The 14,173-nt window shown below is 49.3% G+C and overlaps 1 protein-coding gene across 2 annotated transcripts in view; it reads right to left on the bottom strand.

The window, feature by feature from the left end:
• Positions 1 to 436: 436 nt before the first annotated feature.
• Positions 437 to 14,173, bottom strand: part of SMOC2 (SPARC related modular calcium binding 2) — a 165,691-nt gene continuing 151,954 nt past the window's right edge. For both annotated transcript variants that reach the window (XM_033100475.1, XM_033100476.1), the window contains exons 10-13: positions 11,687 to 11,786; positions 9,631 to 9,905; positions 4,291 to 4,328; positions 437 to 1,671 (exon numbers count right to left, since the gene is read on the bottom strand). In XM_033100475.1, the coding sequence (XP_032956366.1) occupies positions 1,654 to 1,671; positions 4,291 to 4,328; positions 9,631 to 9,905; positions 11,687 to 11,786 (431 nt within the window). In that variant the 3' untranslated portion in view covers positions 437 to 1,653. The remainder of the gene's footprint in view (positions 1,672 to 4,290; positions 4,329 to 9,630; positions 9,906 to 11,686; positions 11,787 to 14,173) is intronic.

The raw sequence follows: 14,173 nt of genomic DNA, 5'->3' as shown, positions 1-14,173 counted from the left end.
AGAAGTGGCATCTGAAGGCGTCTTGCTGTGCGACTGGGGCAACAGCATCAGCTTTCATCACAGCGAGAACTGCCTGCTTCTCCTACACTCTGCCATGGCATCTGGCAGCATGGGAGGTTTCCACAGCGCTTGGTTGGCACTGCCTGTTTCACACCGTCGAGGCAAGCCCCCTGTGTTTCGTGCCGGGTCCCAAGCACTTTCCAATGAGCTCCCACCTTCACCCCAGGAGTACACCGCCCCAGCCCCGGTTCACAGAGCAGGAAACGGAAGCAGGAAAAGGTTCAGGAACTTGTGCAAAGTCACACAGCACCGGGGGCAGGGCCAGGATTCAAAAGCAATGCCACAGAGTCTGTGTCCTGGCCCCTCTGAAGGCAGACACCCCTAAGATTGAGCAGCTGTAAAACTCTGTATTTAGCTGGAAAGAAAAGACCAAGGACAGTTTCGATAGCACATTTTATTTTAATCTAAGAAAAATGATTAAATTCAAAGTTCAGAAATATAAAAGATTATCCGATAAATTTAGGATCATAACTTTCTTAAGCGATGGTGACGCACACACTTGAGCTGGTTTTGTAGCTCCAAAGTTTCAGTTTTTACTTTGCACAGTTTAAATACGTAAGAAGCCTCCTAAAATATCTTCATGCATATTCACAGAGATCATTTTACATGACATACGTGGGAAGATTTGGGGCCATGAGGGTTGTTTTCCAGCCAAAAGTCTGAGCTAAGGTAAGACAGTATCCCAGGGGGCCACGCGCAGCTCTCGGCCCGGCCTCCAAGTGGCGCCATAGAGCCAGGCCGCTTGCTGGGGGCCAGCCAGCTCCTAGTGGCCGCTGGCTGGACACGGGGCCAGATCCAGGACTCACAGTGGGGGCCTTGGGTTCCCGACCCTTCCCTCAGAAGTGCCACTCGGGCGAACTTCCCACTGGCACTTTCTCATGCGCTTGAGGCATTTGGAGGAGGATAAGGAGAAGCAGGGCACTGCCAGCCAACACCAACACCACCCAGGGCACAGCATATCCTGCTGTACCTTCTTTAAGGAAACCATCGTCATTTGTTCAAGTGACACTTTACAGTGGGTCCCGGTGAACAGTAGGGTGGACAAGGCCAGATGTAAGGGAAAATAGGGGTGGGGATGGGGTGCCTGGATTCGACTCCTTTCTGACCTTACAAGCAGTGTGAACAGCACGATGAGGACAGCGGGTGACAGTTCTACGGAATCACGAGGCTTCGACGCAACTCAAGGAGGCTGCGAGTGCAGCAGGTTTCAAAGGTGGTGAGTTGGCACGAGTGGGAGGGTGCTGGAGAGGAAGGCTTGGGGCTGGGGCGGGGCCTGCGGTTAACGTGCGCGCCACGTCTGGGGGTGCGCGCCACCCCCAGAGGGGCCCAGGTCCCCTCAAAACGCAGCTGCAGCAAGCACAGACCCCAAGGTCAAAAGAGGACACATACATTGTATGTGCTCAGTCTTCTGAAGCCAGCCCTGCCCTTTTCACAGATCAAAGCAGTCTGTTTAAATATCTCATTTCTACAGAGTGAATTTACATTTAAAGTACAAAGTGCAAATACTATGTGTTTTTGTTTCTGTTTTTTTAATTGCTTTTTGGTGAGGGAGCCTCCCACACGTCTAGGAACCGCCCTGGATGTGTCAGCCACTTATCCTCGCTTCCTTGGCTGGAAAAGAAAAGACGAAAAAAGAGATATCATTACGAAGTTCGTGTCCCTCATCGGTGAGCCGAAAGCTTGCCTTTCAGGAATGAGATAAACCTACGGTGCCCCCAGGGGACGGGCACTTTTTAAAATAGACGTGGGAAGAAAGCATGCTGGGCTGATCATTTGGGTGTAAGGATGAACAAAGAACAATAAAAACATCCTGCACACATCTTAACTTCCAACACTTTCCTCCTCAATGATCAGGAACACCAGGAGAAATGTTTCCTCAGTGAGAAAATTAGCATTTACTCCTAATATTGTAAATGGACTCCGCGTTTTAAGTGTTCTGCAGAAGTTCCTAGTAGCTCAGATATTTCTGCAAAAACAATCCCAGTAATCTAATGTAGGCTTCGAGTTTGATAAAGCCATTGCTGGGTTTTAATTTTCCTTTTCATCCTTTTCAGTCACTACTCTACCTGTCTAAGAAACGCAACGTGAAAAGTTTGTTTAAATTGTTTGAATTTTACATCTCACCACCAATCAGAAGTAACTTAGAAGGGAAAGCTATGTACAATCTTCTAGATTTATTTTTCCAAGTGTGCCAATTCCTACTAGTCTGAGGGGCTCCATGCTTCTATTTTGGTAACAATTAACCGTTAACGCCTGGGAGGTTTCTGGGGTGGCCTTAGTCCCCAGTGAGCATGATTTGGAGGTGACGGGAAGAACCAGGAAGGCATCTCTGCATTAAGCTAATGCCTGGTTTGCTCTAATGAGTTGAGGAGAAAGGTCAGCCATTGATGTGAGAGTCGGGGGAGGAGAAAGTGGACTAGCGTGAAACCTGTATCAACACCAGCTTCCCACGTCTGCTCTGGTCACTTCCGAAGCATGAGAGAAGCTAGAGAAGAAACCAGGGTGACAGCTCACTGATTAAATTCTAGCTTCCGCATCCTCCCCTCTCTCCCTCATTTACTGGTTCTAGCCTGTGGTTATTCATATAGTGGAAGATTCTGGTGGTTGGTGCTCTTTTATTCTTCAGGGAAATATTTATGAACTTGTTATTTTATCCAATGCAAACCACAGCTGGCTTATGCTAGAGACTTCACTTCAGGGTCGTCGCTCGCAGGGACAGCCACTGAAATTGTGGCATGGAGCTCTGTACACTCTGTCACGCGGGGTGTCACGTGGGGTCTCTATTCCCACTCCCCACATAAGAACCCAGGACATGGTGAGGCCAAAAAGGAACACCCGCGGAGCCATAGATAGGGGAGTCACTATGTTCTCGCTGGCGGCTGGGTTGGAAACACAGGAAACAGGATCCACACGATCTGCAACCTGCCGTCCCCTTCTCTGCCAACCAAGCAACTCCACTTGCTAACTGCAATGCGCTCTTGCTATCTCAGTCACCATGCGCTTCTAGCTCAGCCACGGCAGTTATATCAGTGGCCAATGGCTGACCGGTAACAGCTGATGGCCAACCAGTCACAGCTGATGGAGCTGGTACTACTGGAGCCAGCACCTTTCCTATTGAGGCTGAGAGCCTGGAAACTGCTCTCTGGGGCTCTGTCCCTACACACTCCCTCAGACATCACAGAAAGAGCTGGAGACAGTGCTCCAGTTTCTTTTTCCGGGAAAAAGCTGAGGTTCTGAATTGAGTGCGCCCCTGTGCCAATCATCACCATTATCTAATGAAAACAACCCTTGGCTGTCCTGGGGCTCAGTGGGGTAATTGCTTTCAGACCAACCCTGCTCTAAAGTGTAAGTGATTTGCGGTAGGATTTAAAAAGTTAAAACCATAAACATTTGCTAAACAAAAGAAAACCGTATCACACATCTTTCTAATGAAAAGGTTTTAAATGACATCCAAGGTGTGCGTTGGAGGTCTCCACTTAAAACCCACAACAAATACAGGGCTTGCCTAAGGAAATGTCGACCTAACATCAAACACGTGAAGACAAAATAAATAACAAATTGACGAGTGGTCCTAAGAAAGGAGGATTAGCCTGGTTTCCAGGGAGGGAGAAACGAGTCCGCTCATGTTTGCCTTCCGGAGAATGTTCTAGGCTTTGGCTGCGTTGTGCCATGGGGTGCTGGGCCGAGGTACTTGCCTCTAACTGCGTGTAGAGATGCAGTCTCACAGACACAGAACGTGTTTATAAGCACAACAGCAGGAAGCTGAAAATCCCTTTGGGAGCTGCACACGTGTCTCATTAGGATCCCTGATGAAAAGGGAACATTCACCTGTGCCCAGAGGGTCTCCTGTCCCTCCACCTCCTTAATAAAATGTAAGAAACACAGTACAGACAGATCTCTGGAGACTGGTTTTAAAACAACCGGGTATTTCCACAGAACAAGAGGACACAGACATTTTTCTAAAAATAATAATATAATTGAAATTTCAAATACTGAAAAAAATTAAGGCCAAACCTTTGAGTTGATGATTTAACAAGTTAATTTTTGGTAGAATCTTGGAAGGCTCTTTTGGGTGCATTCAGAGGGGTGTAGATAGGATATGTTACCTCTCCTGGATTTTTTCGTTTTTTCTTGAAAGTTTCTTTATTTTCAAAATCTACAGAACCCTGAATTTTTATTGCCTATAACTAAACCAGCAAATTATTCAAGCTAAAATACAGACATACTCACCTGTCTATTAGAAGTGCTCTCAGCATTACCTTTAGGGGCTAGCAGGAGTAAAACAAACAAACAAACAAAAAAAGATATTATTAAAAACGGAATACTCTCCATTTACTGAAAGGTTCTAGATAATTTTTCAGCAAGGGATCAACATCATTTTAGGAAAGAGCCAACAACTGGCAAAGGTATTTATTTACATGAGAAAAAGAGCGAGCACAGATTATGAATCGTGGATTGTAAACGTCACGATGCAAACATTTTCCAGCAAGGTAAATGCTCTAGTCCAACTTTAATGTTTTTTTTACCCCAAATCCCAAGGGTCTGTCCACCAACTGTGCAAACCTTTCTTGCCATGTTTCTCAGACTTCCCTGGGAGGCTGGACTCAGCGGCTGGGAGTCTGGAGTCTGGGAATGAGGCCCCTGGCAGTGTGCCAGCACCAGGTCTTTGAAATCTTTTGGTTTTATATTTAAATCATGAGAAATGAACGTGTTTGGCTCAAAATAATTTTTCCCCAACCCTCAAGGGAAATGGAAGCTCCAGGGAGACGCACGCTGCATGGTTTGTTCTGAGGCTTCACCTGGCACCTGCTAGGAGAGCAGGCGGCTCAGAAGTTACCGGCACCATCTCAGGCACCTTCCTGGCCTGAGCGCGGCTCCTCCTCCCTGCAGAGACCCACCCCCCTGGGAATTTCTCAGCTCTCCTCCTGGGCACCTGTCAGCAGACACTTGCCTTTGCAGGGGGCTCCAGGATGGCCTCCCCCTGTCCTCCCTGCCCACCCAAAGTCACCATCCCCCATGGCCTCAGGCCTCTCTCCTCCCACCCACTCTCTCTCACTGGCGGGCTCAGTCAGCCTAGTGGTTTTAAATAATATCTATTTCCTGATGACTCCCAAGTCTGCAGGGTGGACCTTTCTCCTCAGTCAGTCTCCCAGGTCCAGTGGCACTGCCTCCATTTGGACTGGCAACAGGCAACGCAAAGGAAACAGGGCCAAACTGACCTCCGTGTCTTCCCTCCGAAGCCTGCGTCCTCAACCGTCTTCCACTTCCAGTGCACAATCCATCACCCTACTCTAGAGCTTCCCAGGGCAAAGGACTGGTGTCACCCGTCACTCCCCCTTCTCCTATGCCCCCATCTGATCTGACCTTCAAAACCTATCCAAGTCCAAACGCTTCCCACCTCCCCACTGCTGCACCCAGGCCCAGGTCACCACCCTCTCCCACGGACCCCGTGGTAACCCTCGTGCCACTCTCCCTGCTTCAGCCCGTGCCATCTGCAAACTCCATCAGCTCAGCAGCCAGGGGTCCCTGTAAGACATGAGTCAGACGTCCTCGTTGCTGCTCAAACCTCCCATGACCTCTTATTCAGAGCAGTCTCCCCCCCGCTCCACGGTCTGGGCTCTGCCCACAGCACTTCCCTGGCCTCTGCCACCTGCTCACGCCCCCCCCACCGGACTTCTCACCACTCAGTGCCCCGCTGTCCCCAGGCAGGCTGCTCCCCACCCAATATCTGCATGTCTCCCACTGCCCCCCCGGGCCCCCACTGGAAGGTCACCTGTGGAGACGCCTTTCCTGCCCGTCCCTTCACTCAGCTCTCAGCCCTCGCTCCCCTCTGTCCTCACCGCCTCACACGGCACACATCTCACCACAGATTTTTCTTGTTTATCTTATTTCTTGCTTCCACACTAAAAGGTAAGCTCTAGAAGGATGTGGATTTTTGTCTGTTTTATTTACTGTTATTTTGCCAATGTTTAGAGCAGGGAGCACTCAAAAAATATCTTTTGAATAAATCAATAGACAGAGGGCAGCATTTTTTTATCCCAATGGCTTGACTGATTATTGATTGCTATGTACACGATAAAAAAATACTGAGTAAAGAGCAAAATCTTTCTATTTTTAAACCCCTTCTTCTCTTTCTGTATTAAAGCAAACAGAATCACATTAGAAGTTGAAACACAAATGTACTAAGTAAATTGCAAAAATAGTACATAAATAGTAGATAAATGGATTATTTTTTCAATCATAGGTGTGAATGATTCAAGTATTGGGGTAACTGTAGCCAATCTTTACTTTGCCTGAAATAACTACTTTACTGAAAAAGTAGGCCCTGGGACCATTGGTTCGAATTTAAAGAATATTACAGTGATACTTCGAATCTATTCTAAGCCAAGTTGGCTATTCAAAAATTGCCGTGTTTTTTTTTTTTTGGTTTCTTTTATGACAAATAGTCTCCCTGGTATTAGGAGGAAGCTACAGATTAAAGGCAAGTTACAATGAGAAATGTTCATATTCTTGAGTGTTAAGAAGAAAAAGAAAGCCTTGCAATATAGAATAAGATGAATTTCATTAATGATTCCTGGAGGGATATTTCATGCAAGGTACATACACTAAGGGAAATCACTATTTAAAATATGTCAAGAGCAAGAAAATAACCCACTGTTAATTAATTATTTTCAGTGGAACAGAATGGACATTATCAAAATAAATAGGCAACAAAGCCATGGCCATTGAGAATACAGGGCTGAGACGCGGCCCAGTTTCCCAGGCAGCGCCCCTGCGTTCAGGAGCAGTTGGAGAGGTTACATCCTGGGTATCACATGAGGCTGACTGTTTCCAGGTGACCTGGCAGACAACGCTGTGCCTCTGAGGCAGTTTGCGCCCACACAGTATAGCTAACGTGGCAATTTGGTTGAAAAAGATAAATTGGTCAAAATGGGTATTCCCTAATGGCTGAGTGTCTGTGCAATGGTCACTTAGGAGACTCACGAGGGCACAATGCAATCCCTTGTGAGTTTGTTTCTGTATTCTTCAGAAATATTGTATCTTTGACTTGATCGTTTCTTAATAGTTTTCAGTTGTTTTTCTTTTTTGTATTTTTAATAGTCCAAATTTAGATCAAACTTTCCAATAATATGTCCTAGATGCAATCATTTGAATGCAAAATTTTGTGTAGTTGCTTAAAATAAGTGTGATTAGAAAGTAAATATATGATCTCATTTTGTAGTGAAAATCATAGTACATAGATATGCATGTACGTATGCATAGAAGTATTTTCTGGATAAATATGGAACTAGGTTTGATTATGTCTGAGAATACAAAAGCCACATGTTATTTATGTTCTTTACTTGATTTCTTACATTTTTAGAATTAAAAAATGCATTGTGAAGTAGTGAGCAAACATAAAGGTAACAGTTTGGATATTTAGACAATCGCAACTAATCCTCCCTGAATATTCAGGTTTTCTGATTTTTCACTAATTCTAACTATACTGGGTGGGAAAAAAGAACTGAAAATCAAATCAAATCGAATCAAACTGGTAATCAAATCAAATCAAAGTAGGAAAAAACTTAAAGAAATTCTGCAGGGAAAATACAAGGGCTCCCAAATCAACTCATTCTGCATCCAAATTCCCAATGCTCATTTTTGACAAAACAGCCACTTCTAACAAATTCTAGCTTATGTTTTGGGGGACGGGTCACATACTATCTTCTCCACTGCTAATAAGACAACACAACTCAGATACCTCGGTTTAGTCCCAGGGACACAGAGAAGGTAACTGAAGAGTCTGCCATCATTTAAATATTCCCAGTAAGTGACAATCACATGGACAGAGACCACGTTGTCCCCCTTACTTGTGCCCTCCTCCCAGTAAGGGGGTTGTATACTCCCTTTTCTCTCTCTATGCCCTGCATGGGGTATGCAGACGTCCCTGGGCAGTTTTCAGGATTCAGCCAGTGAAGCTGAGAGGATGGAGGATGCGCCCCGCCGCCTCCGGACACCTGCCTGACCACACACGCGCACGCATGGTCCCTGGGCCCTTGCACTCCACCGCCCTCCATGGCTTCTCCTCAGCTCAGGCCCCAGAGAGAGGACAAGGAGCTGCCCCAGTGGCAGCACCACAGCCCACATGGCACGGTGCGAGAGCCGAAGGAAATGCATTCTGTCTATGCCCTTTCAGAGGCAGCACGACCCCTGGCCGAGGCCGGTGATGTCCAACGCAGGCTATCGAGACGCGCGGTAACAGCATGTCCTCACAAGACCTTTCCCATTGCTGTCAGGACCCCGTGTCACCTCCACGTCCAAGGGTGGGCAGCACTGGCCTAGAACCCTTTCCTGCCCTCTTTTCTCGTGGGCGGCCTGCTCCGGCCTCAGCTGCCCACAGACACAGCCACACGCCAGCATCACCCACAGACCTCTCCCCAACCACGGGGTCCTACGTCTGCCCCCAAGCAGAGAGCGGAGGACAGGCCCACACACAGGGCGAGGGTGAGGAAATGTCCCACTGTGGGGAAATGTCAGCACCCTGTGTGAGCAGCAAAGCGGGAGGCCCCAGATGTTTGCCATGGGTCTCCGTCCAGACATTTGCAGGACAACATGGAGTTCAGCCAGCTGCACAGACACTGCTCAGGAGTCATCGAAACGAAGCAATGCTGCCAGGATTAACTTCTCACCCAGACAGTAGCACAAAACCTTTCACGGTTACACGGTCCTGCCTGGACCCAATTCAGTGCAACAATGTTGAGTGACTATTATGACAAGTCTGGGGGACAGAGAAACAAATAGCACCGTTGCCATCCCTCGCCTCCCAGAAACCCATGGCCTAGACGGGCGGCGAGGGTTCTTATCACCTTGGAGGTGATAATACAGGAGGGATGTGAAGCGCTCAGTACACAGGGTGCCAGAATTGACCCTCAAGCATGTTTTCTTTCTCAAATGTGCTACCAAAGGTGACAACAGAGTAACACATAAACAACAGCGCCATGAGGGACCTCTGCAAACCGTGGCCAGCACCGCTGGTTTGTACAAATGAGAAAAACAAGGCCCCCACCCCAGGGTGAGGCGACTTTCCCGGCACCTACTGGAGCTCGCCGGTGAGCATCTCCCACATGTTCCCCGCTGAGGATGTTTGGGACCAGCTCCCGTAGGTTTTCTCTCCAGGTGACAGGTGGTTGGTTAGGCGGCACCCACATAGAACGATGTACTCAACTTAGCAAGACGGCCATGGAGACAGCTGGGTGGGTGGCGGAAGCGACCTCACTGCTTACAGACTGGCCGAGTCCGTGTGCAGCGCTAGCAACCTAATGCCAGTGGGTCCCAGATTTTCATGTCAGACACTGGTAGGGAACAGTCGGCCTCGTGCTGGCCGACCCGAGGCTCGCCTCACACTCACCCAGCCCCCACCCCCTGCCAACCCTCTCCCTCTCCACCGAGCAGGTCACTAGGGCCGCCATCACTTCTACGGGCAGACAGGATCTTTCCTGTCCCTTCTCCCTCAGACCACAGGACAGCTACAAACTAGGGGCAGTGTGATGGCAGATTGCCCCAGCGTGGGGCACTGCCCGGGGTCCTTACCTTGTCGCTTCCGTGTGCTGGCTGTCCCCTCCTCCTTGGTCACACCCAGGCAGCCCATTAGCTCGTGCACAGACAGGGACTTGTCGTTATTCACGTCACAGTACTCCACAAACTTCTTCACACACTTCTTGGGTTTGGATTTCTTCCGCAGGAATCTCTTGAAGGGCTTGATCTCCTTTTTGCCAATGTCCCCACTGGAATTTTTATCAAGCAGTTTGAAGTACCAGTGGACCACTCTCTCCTCCAGCGTGTGGCTGGGGTCGGGCTCAGAAAGCCTGGAAGAACGCAGAGAAGAACACAGAGGTCCTCAGGGACACCCTGCAAGCTGCCTCTGCCCATGTCCATCCACCATAGCCCTGCCCCCCCCACCCGCCCCAGTGCGTGTCCCGGAAAGAACACCTGGCTCATGGCTCTCACCATCCTGACGCCTCAGCCGGCCTGGATTTGCCATTCGACGCAATGTTTATTTAACAATAAATTAGAGAAAGGGATTTAGCAGAAGTAGATCAAGTTTGCTTGAAAATCGCAATGACACAGGGACTGTGTGTGTGCCGACCGTGCATTTGGCACTGGCCAAGCCCAGGGGGAAAGCGCCCTTGACCCCCGTTCCATGCTCCCTGACTTGGCAGGCAGCTCTCACATCAAGGCCCACCCACAAGACACTGGGACTCCAATGCTGTCTCCTTTAAAGGGGGTTCACTGGCGTGTCACTTGTGTCATAGGTACACTGAGAGATGCAAGTAAAAGTGTGTCTTACAGTGGTAGCGAGACATTTTCTCTTGGGTTAAAAAATTCTATTTTTAAGATACAAATAAATAAGCCCTCTCCTAGAAGGCCTGCATTTGAGTCAGGTCTTTGTAACTGTCCCAGATGGTAGCCGTGCCCTGTCACGAAGCAGAAGATAAGGGACAGCGGGTGGAATGTCACTAGTCGTCCTTCATGCCTGCTGGCCTGGGGGCACCCTGGGCACCCCGGGGCTGGTGTGCAGAGCAGCTCTGACGCCCAAGTTCACAGCTGCCGGGAACTCTGATGCTCCTGGAGGCTGTCAGGCTCCCTGAGCACCTTCTCAGAAGCAATTCATCCACAGCTCGCAGTCTTAGTTTTTCAGGTAAGAGCAAGCTTTCCAAGAATATGTCCATTTGAAATTTACGTGTCTATTTTTTTGCTTTTTAAGTTTAATTTACTACCCAATTGTAACCATTTTCATTAGCACTGCCCTTGTTTTCTTTCCTCGAATATTACTCTTCAGCACAGAGACAGAGAGAGGAGAGCCTTTTGGTGAAGGAGACCAGAGAGCTTAGATCATCTAGGAGAGATTACACCATCCCGGGCGTGGGCAGGAGGAGAGGAAGGCCAGAGCTCTAAAGAAATAAAGGTAGTAAGACTCCCCATCAGAAAAAGTTTCTTAAAATAAAGAGATAAATTATTGCTCATTCTTGGGGGTCCGATGCTTGCAGCATCACAGCCATGGAAGTCTGGGAGCTGCCCTCACACGGGCCCTTAGCGACAGAAGCACTTCTGGACACGGACGGTCGGCTCTCAGGAAGCGGAGAAGCTCAGTGAGTCCTCCACACAACCCAGAAAACGTGTCCTGTCCCAGACGTCAGAGTCTGACAGCGTCAGAGTAATTAGTGCCACTGAATGGCATATTTGAAAATAGTTAAGATGGTAAATTTCGTTGTATGTATTTTCCCATAATAAATACATCATCTTCTGAGAACTGTAAATTGAACATTTTAATGCACAGTATTGCAAATCCAGTCAATAAGCTCTGAAATGCAATTCCAAAACAGAAAGCCATCTGAACGAAGGCTGTCCCTCCTTTCCTCTCCCCTTCTCCCCATTAGGACAAAATCCCTGCTAACGAATCACCTCACACCCACGAAGCACCATCCTGTCTCGGGACAGGACCCCTTCCTCGTACGCCCTGCACTGTCCAGAGAGCTGAGCAGGACTCTGACAGCTAATGGCTCGACCCTGACTTCCCGCTGGCCAGCTTTCCTCCAGTTACTGGGGCTTCTTCCCAGCACTGGCTCTGTGGTCAGAGGCAACATACCTGCTGGAGGAGGCGGGGTCGGACACGGCGTGGACCATGTCAGTGGAGAGCGCATCCAGGACACTCGTCAGAAATTCATTCTTCTTGGCACCAGGGCAACCTGAAAAAACCAAGTACATGTTGTTCTTCTAGTTCACAGAACTCACAGGGAATAACAGGTTTTCTCTGTAATGGGGAGAAACGTGGCTTTAATATTGGAAATTAGTACGTTGGGGTGTCTTACTATGCATGAGCTCATTTGAACACTCACAGAGGCGCACGAATATCTGTATCTTGAGCCACACGTATTGTCTTCTACCCCTGAGTTATTACACGAGACTAAGGTTCACGGGCATTGCCAGCTCACTGACCTTCAAGCGTCAGCCCCAGGTATGGGAGGCGTGTCTTCCTCCCACATTACCGAGGAGGCACACAGTGCTTGGGAACATCTGGAAATGCCCCAAGGGCACAGTCCTGGAGGATGGCAGGCTGGAGGTCCATCCAGGGGAAGGAGTTTCCACAGACAGAACGGGGCCAAAGAGTCACTGAGTTCATACGAAGCTGAGCGCCCCCAGCAAACTGCAGCTACATGGCACCACCTGCCCCATCTTTCCCCTCAGTCACAGCCACGTGCAAAACCCTGGACTCCTGTCACCTCTCCCCACCTGTCCCAGCGTGACCAGGTACTTGTCTCATCTGGACTCTGCAGCAGAAGTAAGGGTATCCTGTGGGAACCACGTCACGTGCTGTGTTGCGATACGTTATCCGGTTCAGGACGCTCCGGTTTTCACAAAATGCCTCTTGGCACTTGACTTTCTTGTTATTATGAGTCAAGTACATGTTAGTTGCCTACAGCAGGAACCTACTTCTGCCAGTTTCCACTTCATTAAATTCACACAGACGCCAGTCCTCATGGGGAGTGGCTGCTGAGTGTGGAAAGAGCCGTTACCTGCTTTGAAATATGGCTGAACAAGGAAGTTAGAAGTGATGGTGGAAGCCCATAACCACCGGCACAATGTTACTTTTCAAGAAAAAAGAATCTCACTAAGAATCCTCTCGAGAACAATAGAAGAGTTGAGGCTGCAAATGTGTGGTAGTGACCAGGGTGCCTCGGGGACATCCCGCGATGTCCCTCGCTCCGGCCTGGAGAGGATGGAGGCCTCCGTGAGGACCAGGCAGGTCCGCAGCGTGCCTGGTCTCCAGCCGGACCAGGAAGGACCACGTGCCTAGGAAGCTGTTGGCGGCAAGCACTAGGGGGCCGGCTGTCCCAGGAAGACGTCCCCAGTCCAGTGGCAGGCGCCAAAGGCAGGTGTGTCCTGGGGGTGTACACAACCTCCCACCTACGGCCCAGGGAACCAGCCAGGGAACAGCTGTTGCCTGTGAATTTCCACCCCCCCTGTTGTCCTCCAGACACGCGAGGGCGGAAGTGGAGTCGGGGTCTGCAGAAAGGCTTCCCGTGCTAAGCGGCTGGCAGTGCTGAGCAGCCGCGGGAAAGGCAGGAGCTTGTGTGGCGTGGTGAGGAGGACCCGTTTCCACGCGCTGCTCGTGTGCTGTGATGTGACCACACCCCAAATGCGGCAGAGCAGCTGTAATGCTTCGTTAGCAAATGACGTACAGTCATCATGGAACACAGGGCTGGCGGCACGGGAAAGCTTCAGAACTCCTCAATGCCAGAGGTCACACTAAAGGGTGATTTCCTCCCTAGGGAGAGGCGGTCAATAAGCCCACCCCGCTACGGTATTTTTACCATGGTGTAGATTACAGACTGAGATGCACAGATCTTCCTGCTAAGGAGTTTATTTCTCACAGGTGAGAGGTACTTGGGTCCAAAAAAGAATACTTTCCATTTTCATTTGCAAAGACTCTGGGCTGGGGTTGGATTCAGAGCTGAAGGTCAACTGGACTTGAGTGGAGGTGTTGAAAGGCGGCCAGAGAAAGGAGCCTGGCCTGCGTCCACGTGTCTGTCTCCACCTGAGCTTATAGGACACAGTTCACTGTGCCCTCTGACAGGACCCTCCCCTGACGGGGATATGACATTCCCGCCACAGCCATCCTGGTCCAATGCTTGTCACTGCATGACAGGTGACTGTCGTTCAAAGCTATTTCTACGAAAAAAAAGACGCGGAATGAGAAGACATCAGAAGGAATAATAGAGAACTCATCATTAAGAAGTCAAGTTTCATTGTATGAGAAATGACAGAAGTGCCAGGAAATCAGAACCATGAAAGGGACCGGGTTTCCAAATGCTCAAAAGGAGCCGTGGCTTGAGATAAAAGGGAGCCCCCCACTTCCCTGGGTTTGCACTGTGGGGTGCAGAGAAACCCAGCCTGTCCCCATGGTCGCTCCGTCAGGCAGGCCCCGTAGCCAGAGGAAAGCAGGTGGCCCTGTCAAAGCGAGGACAGATCCAGTACTACAACTTCCTTACAAATCTGTGGCAAGAGAAAGCCCCCAGCTGAGCCTGAAGACGCTCGTTCCACCCTGTTTCTCTCTGAATCCAAGAGAAACACT

Source organism: Rhinolophus ferrumequinum (genome assembly GCF_004115265.2).
Source record: "Rhinolophus ferrumequinum isolate MPI-CBG mRhiFer1 chromosome 3 unlocalized genomic scaffold, mRhiFer1_v1.p scaffold_36_arrow_ctg1_4, whole genome shotgun sequence".
Classification (NCBI taxonomy): domain Eukaryota; kingdom Metazoa; phylum Chordata; class Mammalia; order Chiroptera; family Rhinolophidae; genus Rhinolophus; species Rhinolophus ferrumequinum.
This window is presented reverse-complemented; position numbering and strand designations above follow the sequence as displayed.